This window comes from Cydia amplana, chromosome 8, assembly GCF_948474715.1.
Source record: "Cydia amplana chromosome 8, ilCydAmpl1.1, whole genome shotgun sequence".
In the NCBI taxonomy this organism is placed as follows: Eukaryota; Metazoa; Arthropoda; class Insecta; order Lepidoptera; family Tortricidae; genus Cydia; species Cydia amplana.
Window position 1 is genome coordinate 119,314 of NC_086076.1, and position 11,741 is coordinate 131,054.

Consider the following 11,741-nt stretch of genomic DNA (forward strand, 5'->3'; position numbering starts at 1 on the left):
CCGGTGTCCGATCTTAGTCGAACTCACCTTAGTAGATACGATGCGGCTAAACGTAGGCCGCCTTATTGAAGAACGCTTCAATAAGGCGGCCTACGTTTAGCCGCATCGTATCTACTAAGGTGAGTTCGACTAAGATCGGACACCGGGTAAGATCGTATGATTCAAATTTCTGCCTGTTGCGGGGCTTTTTTTTAATGCTGGCAAGGTGATGCAATGCCCGGGACAAAACAGCGCATTGCATGGGGTAGGTAAGTACCTACCTACGCTTTTTTCCCCAAAGTGTAATGTTTTCACGGACGTCTCACTAAATCAATAGGTAGGTAGGTTAGGTTCGTTAGGTAGCTTCAGATGCCCGAAAGGGCAAACCGCTCAGAAATAGGAGCCCCGCGAAGCGGGGCTCCGTCTAGTTAAGTTGCGAAGCAAATGTTTTTTGAAAAGAAACAGTCCGACGAACTCCAGATTTGATGGACACCCCAGCGTTTTTCATAGTTTGTTGTTGTTATGTCAGGCAGCGCCACGAGTGTTAAAAATGGGAACTAAAAACTGTCAAAGCGGCGGCTAATGACTCGCTGTATTACATTACGGCTAGCCGTGTTGAAGAACGTATGGCGCCGAATACATTCCGGCGGATTTTCATTCAGCCGCATTCAATCCGGCTAATCGTCGAACCGCCGCATTTCAAAACGCCCCTGTTTTGTAAAACGGCTAGCCGTAATGTAATACGGCGGATTATACAATCCGACTGCGACATACATACCGTATCAACTTTAGTTGAGGGGTTTAGCTTTATGGGAAGCCTCAGCTGCTGAGTGGGTAGTATTATGGTTGAGACAGTTCAGTCTGTATAGTTAATGAGTGTTAAGAATTAGTTGACCGCTTACATGGCCATTTCGTGTTTAGTTCAGACGGAAATAAGAAATAACTTTAATGATTGATTGGCTGTGTTCCGATTTTTGGTATCATTAACTAAATATATGTAGGTATGTACATATAAGTATACTTTAAAATTAACTAAATGGGGTCATCTGAACAGGAACAATTTGTTCGAATTATATCACAATTTTCCTTTTAAAATGACTAAGTATGACTATTAGCGCTATTTTTATTAGTGAGTGTAGTGGGTCCAGGTAAAAAGTTGTAATTTGTATTTCACCCCATTGTCGAAGTAGTCGCAGTAAATGAGCCACCTATTAAAACTGTGCCAAGGTGTAGCCGACGATTGCATCCACAGGTGGAGAGGAGCGAAATAAGAACAACTAGGGATACTTTTTGAGGTAAGTGTTAGAGCGCATGGACATGCGTGTATCGCTCGGAAGCGTATAGGGAACTGACGTTGATTGGTCGATAGCCGAGGCTCGTTGCACACATATGCATGCTCTCGCGCACACTTTATTAACACATAGAAAACAGCAGTGGTAAGCAAGGTAAGTACCTACATATTATTTTTATAATATTTAACTAAAATGTATATTAATTACTAAGTTTTATGTTTCAGGTTACTCATTTCAGGTCCAGTACATTGCGTCGTCTACATTCTCGGCCCCATTGTCCGTCAAGGACAATCATCATCAGCTGTGGGGAGCAACGCTAAACGCGCCACTGGTCTGGTAAGCATTCCGGATTGTGTTTTTACATCGACGATTCGAATGCGCCCATCGGCGCCAGCGTGAACTTCATGGACCCGTCCTTTGGGCCAGACATTTCTAGGCATCGCTGGGTCTACGATTACCACGACATCGCCCTTTTTTAGCTGTTTGCCCTCTTGGCACCATTTTTGTCGTGGTAGAAGGTTTGGTAGTACCTCGCGCATCCAACGCCGCCAGAATGCATCGGTAAGTCTTTGTGCTATTCTCCACATTTTCTTCCGGAACAGGTCAGTATCATCAAATACTCCAGGAACTGGGAGGTTCGAAGAGGAGCCTATGAGGAAGTGGTTTGGTGTCAAACTTTCTGGGTCGCCGTGGTCTGTCGATACGTAGCTAAGCGGACGACTATTTACAATATTTTCCACCTCTGCCAACAATGTGATCAAAACCTCTTCGCGTGGGGCTCGTTCCTTTAAGATCACTTTCAGGGATGTCTTGACGCTTCTAATTAATCGCTCCCAGGAGCCGCCCATGTGTGGACTCGCCGGTGATATGAAGCGCCATTCAAGTTCATGTGTAGTCAGTAGGTCTCTGACGCTAGCTTGGTCGTTTATCTCTTTAAACGATCTCCTCAATTCGGCATCGGCGCCTCTGAAGTTGGTACCGTGGTCTGAGTACATTCTGTACGGCCAGCCTCGTCGTGATGCCATTCGTCTCAAGGCCATGATAAAGGAATCGGCAGACAGCGAGGGTACCAATTCTATATGGATTGCTCGTACTGTCATGCAGGTGAAGAGTACTCCGTACCGCTTCTCGTGACGACGGCCGACTGTCACTTCCATATGCCCAAATAAGTCAACGCCGCAGTGAGTAAACGGGCGTTGATGATGGGCGAGTCGCGCCGCCGGTAAGTCTCCCATCCGTGGGTTACTAGGTCTTGCTTTTTTAATTCGGCAATACAAACATCGTGTCGCGACTGTACGTACCGTAGGGCGTAAATTGACAATCCAATATTTTTGACGAATATCGTTGACTACAGTTTCGTTATTGCCGTGCGCAGCCATCTCGTGATAACGCTTGATTATCAATCTCGTTATATAATCATGTCCGTCAAGTATAACGGGACGTTTCAGGTCGAAATCAACATACGAAGCAGCGTCGATCCTCCCGCCGACGCGTAGCAATCCGTGATCATCTAATATTGGGGTTAACTTGCGTAAACGGCTGTTTGGTTCGATTGCCTTATTATTTTTCAGTGCATAAATCTCTTCTGGAAACGATTTCATCTGTGAGTAACGCAATAATTCAGTTTCAGCGCGTTGCATCGTGTCGGCATCAATCTGCGCATTACCAGGTCTTCTGCACCTCGTAATAAACAACAAAACGTTTGCCATACATCTCCATAGTCTGGTCCACGAAGAGAATTTATTCAAATCAGGAACAACAGGTAAGTCTTCAACCTTTATTTCATATAGCGTGTTTACTTGTAACAGCTGATCTTTGTTTATGTTTTGTTTTGCAGCGTCATACTTCGGCCAGGTGTCCCGCGGCGAGTACAGGAATTCAGGGCCGCGGAGCCAGTCGCAGTCGTTATTCAACTCGTAAGTATTTAACTTTGTCGCTTTGTCAGCTATATTCAAGTCGGTAGGTATATAATTCCATTCACAGGATTGAGATAATTCATCAATTTCGCCAAGTCTATTAGCGATAAAAACTTTATAGTTGCGCGTGTCGTTTTTTATTTGATGTAAAACGATTAAGGAATCGGTCCAGAAGTATCGTGTGCAGGCGGTCAACCTGTGTTCGCGCGCTATTGTGTCAGCGAGTCTGCAGGCGATAACAGCTGATTCCATCTCAAGTTTAGGTATAGTTATATATTTCTTCACAGGTGACGAACGACACTTACTCGCGATGAATGAAACTTGTACTTCATTGATGTTATGTACTTTACGCCAATAAGCGACGGCAGCGTATGCAGTGGGAGCAGCATCGCAAAAGATGTGAAGTTCGAGTTCTATAGTCGTCTCATTCTGGCGCAAGGTGTGGCAGCGAGCGTTATCAGTATTATCGCGCTCGCTCATAACTCGTTCGTCGTGAAAATAAAACCTTGGAATGCGCAAATCTTTCAAAGTTTGTAATTCCGTTATCCAGTTGCGAAATACTGTATATTCATTCGTAGGAATCTCATCGTCCCATTTAGTATCCGTTCTCCAGATATTTCGTAGCATTATTTTTGCTTTAACAGTAAATGGCGCAAGAAAGCCAAAAATGTCAAATATTGACATATAGATGCGCAGGAGTTCCCGCTTCGTAGGTTTTCTTTGCAGGTTAATTATCTCCGTCGGAATGCGTTTAAGTGATAAATCAAAGCCGAATGTGTCGCTGGCCGGGTACCATAGCAACCCGAGCGTTCTCTCAGGTACGTCGTCGCATCCGGTTTTGAACCTTATTGCCTTATCACTTAAGGTTTCTTTTGGCGTGCATTCCAAGACTTCGGGTTTGTTAGAAATCCAATTTCTTATTTCGAAGCCACCTTGTTTGTGGATTTCGGAAACTTCTGTTATCATCTTGATAGCTAACTGCTCGTTGTCCACACTCTCGATGTAGTCGTCCATATAATGTGACTTCAGAATGGCTTTGACCGCTTCAGGCAATTCGTTTTGGAATCGCATTGCATTTTTATTTTTAATATGTTGTGCAATGAATGGAGAACAATTGGTTCCAAATAACAATGACGTCATAACGTAGGTTTTTAGTTCGCTGTTTGCGTTTTCGCGCCATAAAAATCGTAATGCGTGCTGATCTTCTTTCGTTATCTTGATGCGAAGGAAGAATTCTTTTATATCGCCCATAATTGCAACAGGTTTTTCTCGAAAGCGTAGTATGATGCCCAGTAAAGACTGAAGTAAGTCAGGACCCTGGAGTAGGTAGTCGTTCAGGGAGCGACCGGCGGTGGCGGCTGAGGCGTCATGCACAAGTCTCAATTTTTTCTTGTTTTTGTTATCGACTCCGAAATGGGCTAAATAAAATATGCGTTTATGTGGCGCTAACAATTCGTCGTCTGATAATAATCGGGCGTAATTGTTTTCAAGTAGATGATTAATACGCTCCGTATACCTAGAGGCGTATCCTTCATCTGACAGCATTCTTCTTTCCACAGCGAGGAATCTCTTGTAAGCATTTGGGTAAGAGTCAGGCAGTTTAGCATCGTTTTTCCATGGTAAACTAATTTCATAACTCCCGTTAATTAATTTTGCAGAGTTATCAATGATGTTGACTGCGCGAATGTCGTCCTTATTTACGCGTGGCTTAGAGTTCACTCCTATTGATTCGAGCGCAAACGATCGGCGAACCAGTTCATGAAGTTGTTTATCTGCGCTGTCGCTAAGTGCATCGCTTGACGATTGAGGTGATGAGTGTGTGTCTGCGTTTGTGCATGTGTGCGTCTCCCGCCGCGCGGGAAGTATGTCCGCGGGGGTGGCGGTGGAGGGCGGAGTGCATGCGTTGCAGATTTCGGCGGCCGGTTTAGCGCGCTCATACAGTACGGTTGTCAAGGCATGCTCGGCGGTCAAAGGTCGGCCGAGCACAGCTGCAGGTAAGGTTCCATGTAAACACCAACCGAGTTTTGTTAATGTGGCACAAGGTTCAAAATTGCCCCGATAAACGGTCTTTAGCGGCATTATCAAATGGTAAAAATCCTGTCCGATTAATAACTTCGGTTCCATATTACAGCGGGGGAAAACACTTGTTAGGTCGCGTAAATAATCGTAAGAGTCTAAGTTCACGTTAGATAGGTCCAGTGTTGGTAAGTCTAGCTCACTCATTTTTCGCGCACGTAAGTCATACATTTCACCACTTGAGTTCGAGATTTTAAAGTTCACAGTTTCACTTATACACTCGAATTTAGATTTCCATGCACATTTCATGCTTATTGTCTTTGGCTGACCTTGAAGGTTGACACAGTTAGCAAGATCAGCTGATATGAGACTCACTGCGGCCCCATCGTCTAGAAGGGCGTATGTAGCAATAGTGCCGGCAGGGCCATGCAGATTCACTCGTACAGACTTTAGGTAAACACTATCACTAGGTTCCACGACAGTATTTGTTACGATTGCAGTCGTGGGATTGTTATTGGCAGATTCATCTGTCGCGCTTAATGTTGGCGTATTATTTGGGTCTTCGTTAGTGCTGTTATTGCGTGGCGCTGCACTGGCTGCGTTAGGTTTATTCGGCCAGTGAAGGAGGCGGTGGTGGGGTAGCCCGCAGCCGTCAACATCGCACGATGCGGCCGGGCAGGTTTCTTTCCCGTGGCCTAGCAACAGGCATTTATGGCATATTCTATTTATTTTGACAAAGCGCCATTTATCCTTGCGTAGCGCGCGTTTAAATTTAATGCAATTAGTCAGCGGATGATAAGACACCTTACAAAACGTGCACTTCGTGTTAGTATCATTATCGTTGTTTAAAATGGGGTGAACTTGAAGTTTTCGGTCTTCCATCTTTTTGGAAAACTTGTTTTCATTTTGAGAATGGATATGAGTTACACCAGCGGCGGCGATCTTCGTAGCTTCTTTGTGCAGGAACTCGGAGAATAACTGCAATTTAGCTTTATTTGTATCGCTATGTTCGTATATATAGTCTGCCCACTTGTTGATAAGCGCACTGGGACACTTTGATATAACGATGCTTAGTAACTCAGGGCTTCGAAGATGATCGGTCTGCTTAATAGACTCTGCAGCTGCCACGTAATTCTTCACTCTGACGGCGAAGTTCACCAACTCGATATGATACGCTTGCGGTAAAGGTTGCAATTTTTTAAATTGTGTTAAGATTTTATTTATGATTAGGTCGGGTCTTCCGAATCGTAGCTCTAGTGCGTCTAGGATGGCGCGTGGTGAGGTATCAGTCGTAAATAAAGATGAGACCGTTTCTTTAGCTTCACCACGGAGACATTTCTCTAATCTCGCGATATTTTCGGTATCACTATAGTTGCATAACTTCGTGGATTGTTCGTATGATTTTTTAAATTGAATCCACTCGAGCGATTCACCAGAAAATAACGGTAAGTCCTTAGACGTGGCTAATCGAGATAACAGGCGAGTATTAGCACTTTGAGTTGTAGTAGCTAGTTTTTCCATTGCTTGTGCTAGGGTTTGAAGTGAGCTGGGTCCGGGGTTCAGTTCTTGCCAAGGGGTCGCGAGAACGCGTTCGTCTTGATCGTCTTGGCGACTTTTCTCGAGCCACTGTTCCACTTTTTGAGATGTTTCGGACAAAATAGATCGTTGTTCTCCACTACAACGGGACTTTTGAGAATATTCTTCATCCAGCTTAGCGAGTTCAGCGTCTAGCTTTTTATCTATTAACTCTTTCTCGATCCTAGCTTTAGCTTCGGCGGCGTCTAACTCTAATTGTTTTCTTTTTGCCTGTAGTGAAGACATCGAAGTTTTATTTGAAGTATTAGATCGGTGATAACCATGTTCAGTTTCAGTTTTGATGCTACCCTCTTTCGCGGTGGGCTGAATCTGCAAACTGAGTGCCTTCGCGTTGAACTGGCTCGCGTGATCCATAAATTCTTCTTCTTTGGAGTTCTTTGGGCATGGCACTTCACTCTGAGCATCCGTGGTATGTTTCAACTTCTCTCTTTCGAGAGCACCCCGCGTTTTAACCATTGTGTGCGGAGGCGTGTGGAACATTCCTTTGCGTCCTGACATCCGTGCTCCTCTGGATCCGGTTTGATAGGACCATGTGTAGCCGACGATTGCATCCACAGGTGGAGAGGAGCGAAATAAGAACAACTAGGGATACTTTTTGAGGTAAGTGTTAGAGCGCATGGACATGCGTGTATCGCTCGGAAGCGTATAGGGAACTGACGTTGATTGGTCGATAGCCGAGGCTCGTTGCACACATATGCATGCTCTCGCGCACACTTTATTAACACATAGAAAACAGCAGTGGTAAGCAAGGTAAGTACCTACATATTATTTTTATAATATTTAACTAAAATGTATATTAATTACTAAGTTTTATGTTTCAGGTTACTCATTTCAGGTCCAGTACATTGCGTCGTCTACACAAGGTAAGCTGCCTATCGTGTCAAATCTACCCCTCCGAATTATATTAAAAGTTTATTTTTGGCACGTTGTGTTGTGTCGTATTTGTGTGGCTAAGAAACACCTTAGACATACGTAGTGACATGACATGAGGTAGTTTACCTATAGGTAAGGGTTCCGTTTTTGCCATTTTGGCTACGGAATCCTAAAAAGAAAAGCACTTATTAGGAATTTATTCACGCTAGAAGAGAAGGCAAAATAAAAACTATGTAAAAATGGTACCGTTTCAGGTACTTAGACTTCATTTATTTAATCTCTACCTTACTACCATTGTTTTTAGGGTTCCGTAGCCAAATGGCAAAAAACGGAACCCTTATAGATTCGTCATGTCTGTTTGTCTGTCTGTCCGTCTGTCCGTCTGTCTGTCCGTCCGTATGTCACAGCCACTTTTCTCCGAAACTATAAGAACTATACTGTTGAAACTTGGTAAGTAGATGTATTCTGTGAACCGCATTAAGATTTTCACACAAAAATAGAAAAAAAAAAACATTAAATTTTTGCGGTTCCCCATACTTAGAACTGAAACTCAAAATTTTTTTTTTCATCAGACCCATACGTGTGGGGTATCTATGGATAGGTCTTTAAAAATGATATTGAGGTTTCTAATATCATTTTTTTCTAAACTGAATAGTTTGCGCGAGAGACACTTCCAAAGTGGTAAAATGTGTGTCCCCCCCCTGTAACTTCTAAAATAACAGAATGATAAAACTACAAAATATATATGATGTACATTACCATGTAAACTTCCACGGAAAATTGGTTTGAACGAGATCTAGTAAGTAGTTTTTTTTAATACGTCATAAATCGCCTAAATACGGAACCCTTCATGGGCGAGTCCGACTCGCACTTGGCCGCTTTTTTGAGCTGCAGCAATTGCATATTTAGGGTCCGGGAGGTGATTGCATTACTAAATGGGAAATGATTTAAATTATACATTAAACCGCTTAAAAGTAGTGTATATTGGGCACTCGGTTTATCGTTTTGTTTTCCGTGATCGCATTGTAAGTAATGTTTGGCATTGTTATCGTTGTAAAATATATAATTGAGTTTGAGGCCATCTAGCGATCGCTGTTAAAACTACTTGCTTCACTGGAATGCTGACTGCACTAAGGCAGAGGGGCGAGAGAGCCAAGCATGGGCGAGTGTTCGTTGTTTGTTCCAACGTGTACTGTGGGTCTTCTGGCAAATGTTAGCGGTTAGACGTGCTGTGTAATTCGAGGGTTGATACATAGGTGGCGCTTTTGTTAATATGGGAAAATGTTCTCTGTGTTTGATAATGACTTGATGATTGTAATATTTTGCATGAAAAATATTAAAATAAATAATTTACTCTAAGCTGAACCTAACCCAACGGTTCGTCACTTACGTGAGCATTTTAGAGCTAATCTTTTAAAGCTGACTTGAGCGGAGCGGTCACATTACTCATTTAAGCAGCAATTAACTCGTTTGCATACCTACGCTCTATGGAAACTGAGAAAGATAAGCACGAAAGATACTACTGCAATACAGGTATAGGTATCAAGGTATCATGGATACATTTGTTCCCGCTTAGCTATGGAATACTTTTATGGGGTAACTTGAGCCATGCCGAGCGAGTGCTGATAGCCCAAAAACAGTGCATAAGAGCAGTTAGATGTTATATGTATAATCTTAATGTATCATTTGTATGATGTGTTTATTGAAATCAAACATCTCAAGTGACTTGTAAATAAATAAAATAAGTATGTATTTAATGACGGGGAAGTGATTTGCAGACGTGCCACCGCCCTCGATGAAGTTGTCATAAAATAATGACCTCCGTAACAACCCTCGCGAGGGCCCTATCTTCACCGCTCCACCCCACCCGAAAACCAACCCTAACAACTGTAAGATACGGTTGCTATTTGAATAGAAAAAGCGCGCGCGTGGGCACTCCGCAGCCCTCCCGCAGTCGGACAGGGTTGTCAAACCATGCAGCAATAAATATAGTTGTGCTTTCAGTGCTTTACTCGGCTTAATGACCTGTGCTTGGAGCATAACTTCCGCAGTGTTTTGTCGTAAAAAGTCTCCCCGAGAATTGCCAGCTTCCGGGCCTTTAATGTTTGCATTCGTTTTTTAGGGTGGTCATGGGAAAGCTATAGAAAGTCGAGCAGTCATATGTAATTTATACGAAAGTGATCACCATTAATCAAATATTTTCTTTAAAGATTTCAACCTCTATGATTCCAACTAACATTATGTTATGAGTTGCAAAGAAAAGTTTAAAGTGTCCTTTTAGTTTCTGCGGTATAATAAAATACCTTATGAAGCGCCATTTCAAAGCTTGCGGCATCCTTGAGCTTGAGCTTGGAAGAGCTTACGGTTTTCTAACACAGTCATGCATGGAGTCCAGAATGGCGCAATGAGGTGAGATAAGATGTAGCTGCTTCCGAAGAAGCCCGGCAGCTAGGCCTTACGGCAGTAACTCTTATTAGCTACAAGAATTTATAGGAATGCTTAATGATGTGCTGTCGGAATGTTTCCAATATTGCGAAGTATCCACATTGAAAAACTTCGGGAACTTGTCATATTTTTGTATGGGGGATGAAATTTTCCAAGAACTTCACAACTTTTTTAAAGGGTTCTCAACTTTACACATCTGTAGGAATGCCCCTTCGAATACAGTTAAAGCGTGACCGAAGTGCAGACAACGCTTCATCAATTATCCGTGTAGCTACAAACATCACACTTATCTGATCATCAGTAGGCCTTATATCTTTACGATAAGGTTTACATTAGGTCAGTAGAGTGTCTTCGCCTACAGAAGCAGCGACGGTCTGGGAGAGTCGAATATAACGCCGTCACGCGTGTTCCATATGCAAATGCAAACGATCACACTATTAATTATCAATTATAGTAAACACAACGGGTAGAATTATAGCAGGAATAATAGCTGCTACCAATTTTTTTTCCGATACACTTGGAAGACTTTAAATCGAAAAATCACTCACTATTAGAGCGAGAAGTTGGTTAGACGCCATACAAATAATGATGCAGGTATCTAAGTCATCTCGGAAGCTTAAAGATGACACTCGTTGATAGAAAACGCTAATCAAAATTTAAATAATGTATGGAAATAGTCACGTGACTTTTCGTAGCATATAGTCATAGCATCTGCTGTTTGCACAATTTCTTTTCGTTTGACGTTTGTCGATGTACGATTGTCATGTTGGCTAGGCCCCAAGTTCTTTACTCACGATATCTGTTACTCCATTTCGCAGCATTATCTAGAATTCTAGATACTTACCAATAATGCCAACAATGACGACTAATGAGTTTCCGCTTCCGGCCGCTGATTTATCGCCACTTTTTGACCCCCTAAAAAGAGGGTATTTCCCGTTCCTGTAACTAATGTTTGGAACTTGAACTCTATTCCTTTCATGTGTGGAATAAATGGGACGCCTTAAAAAAGGGGGCGCGGGGCCGCGGGTCGCACGCGCATAACAACTGCGAGGTTTATTGCACAAAAATAAACCATTAAGCTTTTCATGAATTAAATGACAGTGAAAGGGTAGAATGTTTAAAGCGTAAACGTAACCTTAATATGAACTCCTTCAACTCATTATCGAAGGAAAGATCCAAGGGAAAAGATTATCCGGACGAAGACGTAACTCATGGCTCAAAAATCTCTGAACATGGTTCAAGTAGATCACGCGCTTACTTATACGCGCAACTGTGTCTAAAGTTCGTATAGCCCTCATGATAGCCGACCTCCGGTAGATGGCACTGGAAGAACAAGAAGTCACCTTGTTGGTGATTTTACCATAATTTTGTTACCCTATTCTGAGCCATCATAATTTTCAGTCAGTCGTTCACTAATATGCTTTTACTATCTTAAAGGCCCGCAAACGCACTTGCAAACCCTCTGGTGTAGCAGGTGTCCATGGGCGGGGGTAATTGCTTACCATACCATTAGGCGATTCCTCTGCTGGTTTGCCTCCTGTATCATTAAAAAAAGCCTTTACTGAACGTCTGTCTGAAAGTGGGCTCTATCTCAAAAAACGGAACCGAAAAACGATTGAATGAT

General features: G+C 42.8%; 1 protein-coding gene across 1 annotated transcript; it reads right to left on the bottom strand.

Moving 5' to 3' along the window:
- Positions 1-1,552: 1,552 nt before the first annotated feature.
- LOC134650387 (uncharacterized) lies at positions 1,553-7,255 on the bottom strand. The gene is made up of 2 exons (XM_063505342.1): positions 5,533-7,255; positions 1,553-5,175 (listed from the first exon to the last, which is right to left on the bottom strand). The coding sequence occupies exons 1-2, from the start codon at positions 7,253-7,255 to the stop codon at positions 1,553-1,555; spliced, it is 5,346 nt and encodes a 1,781-aa protein (XP_063361412.1).
- Between the last annotated feature and the right edge of the window lie 4,486 nt (positions 7,256-11,741).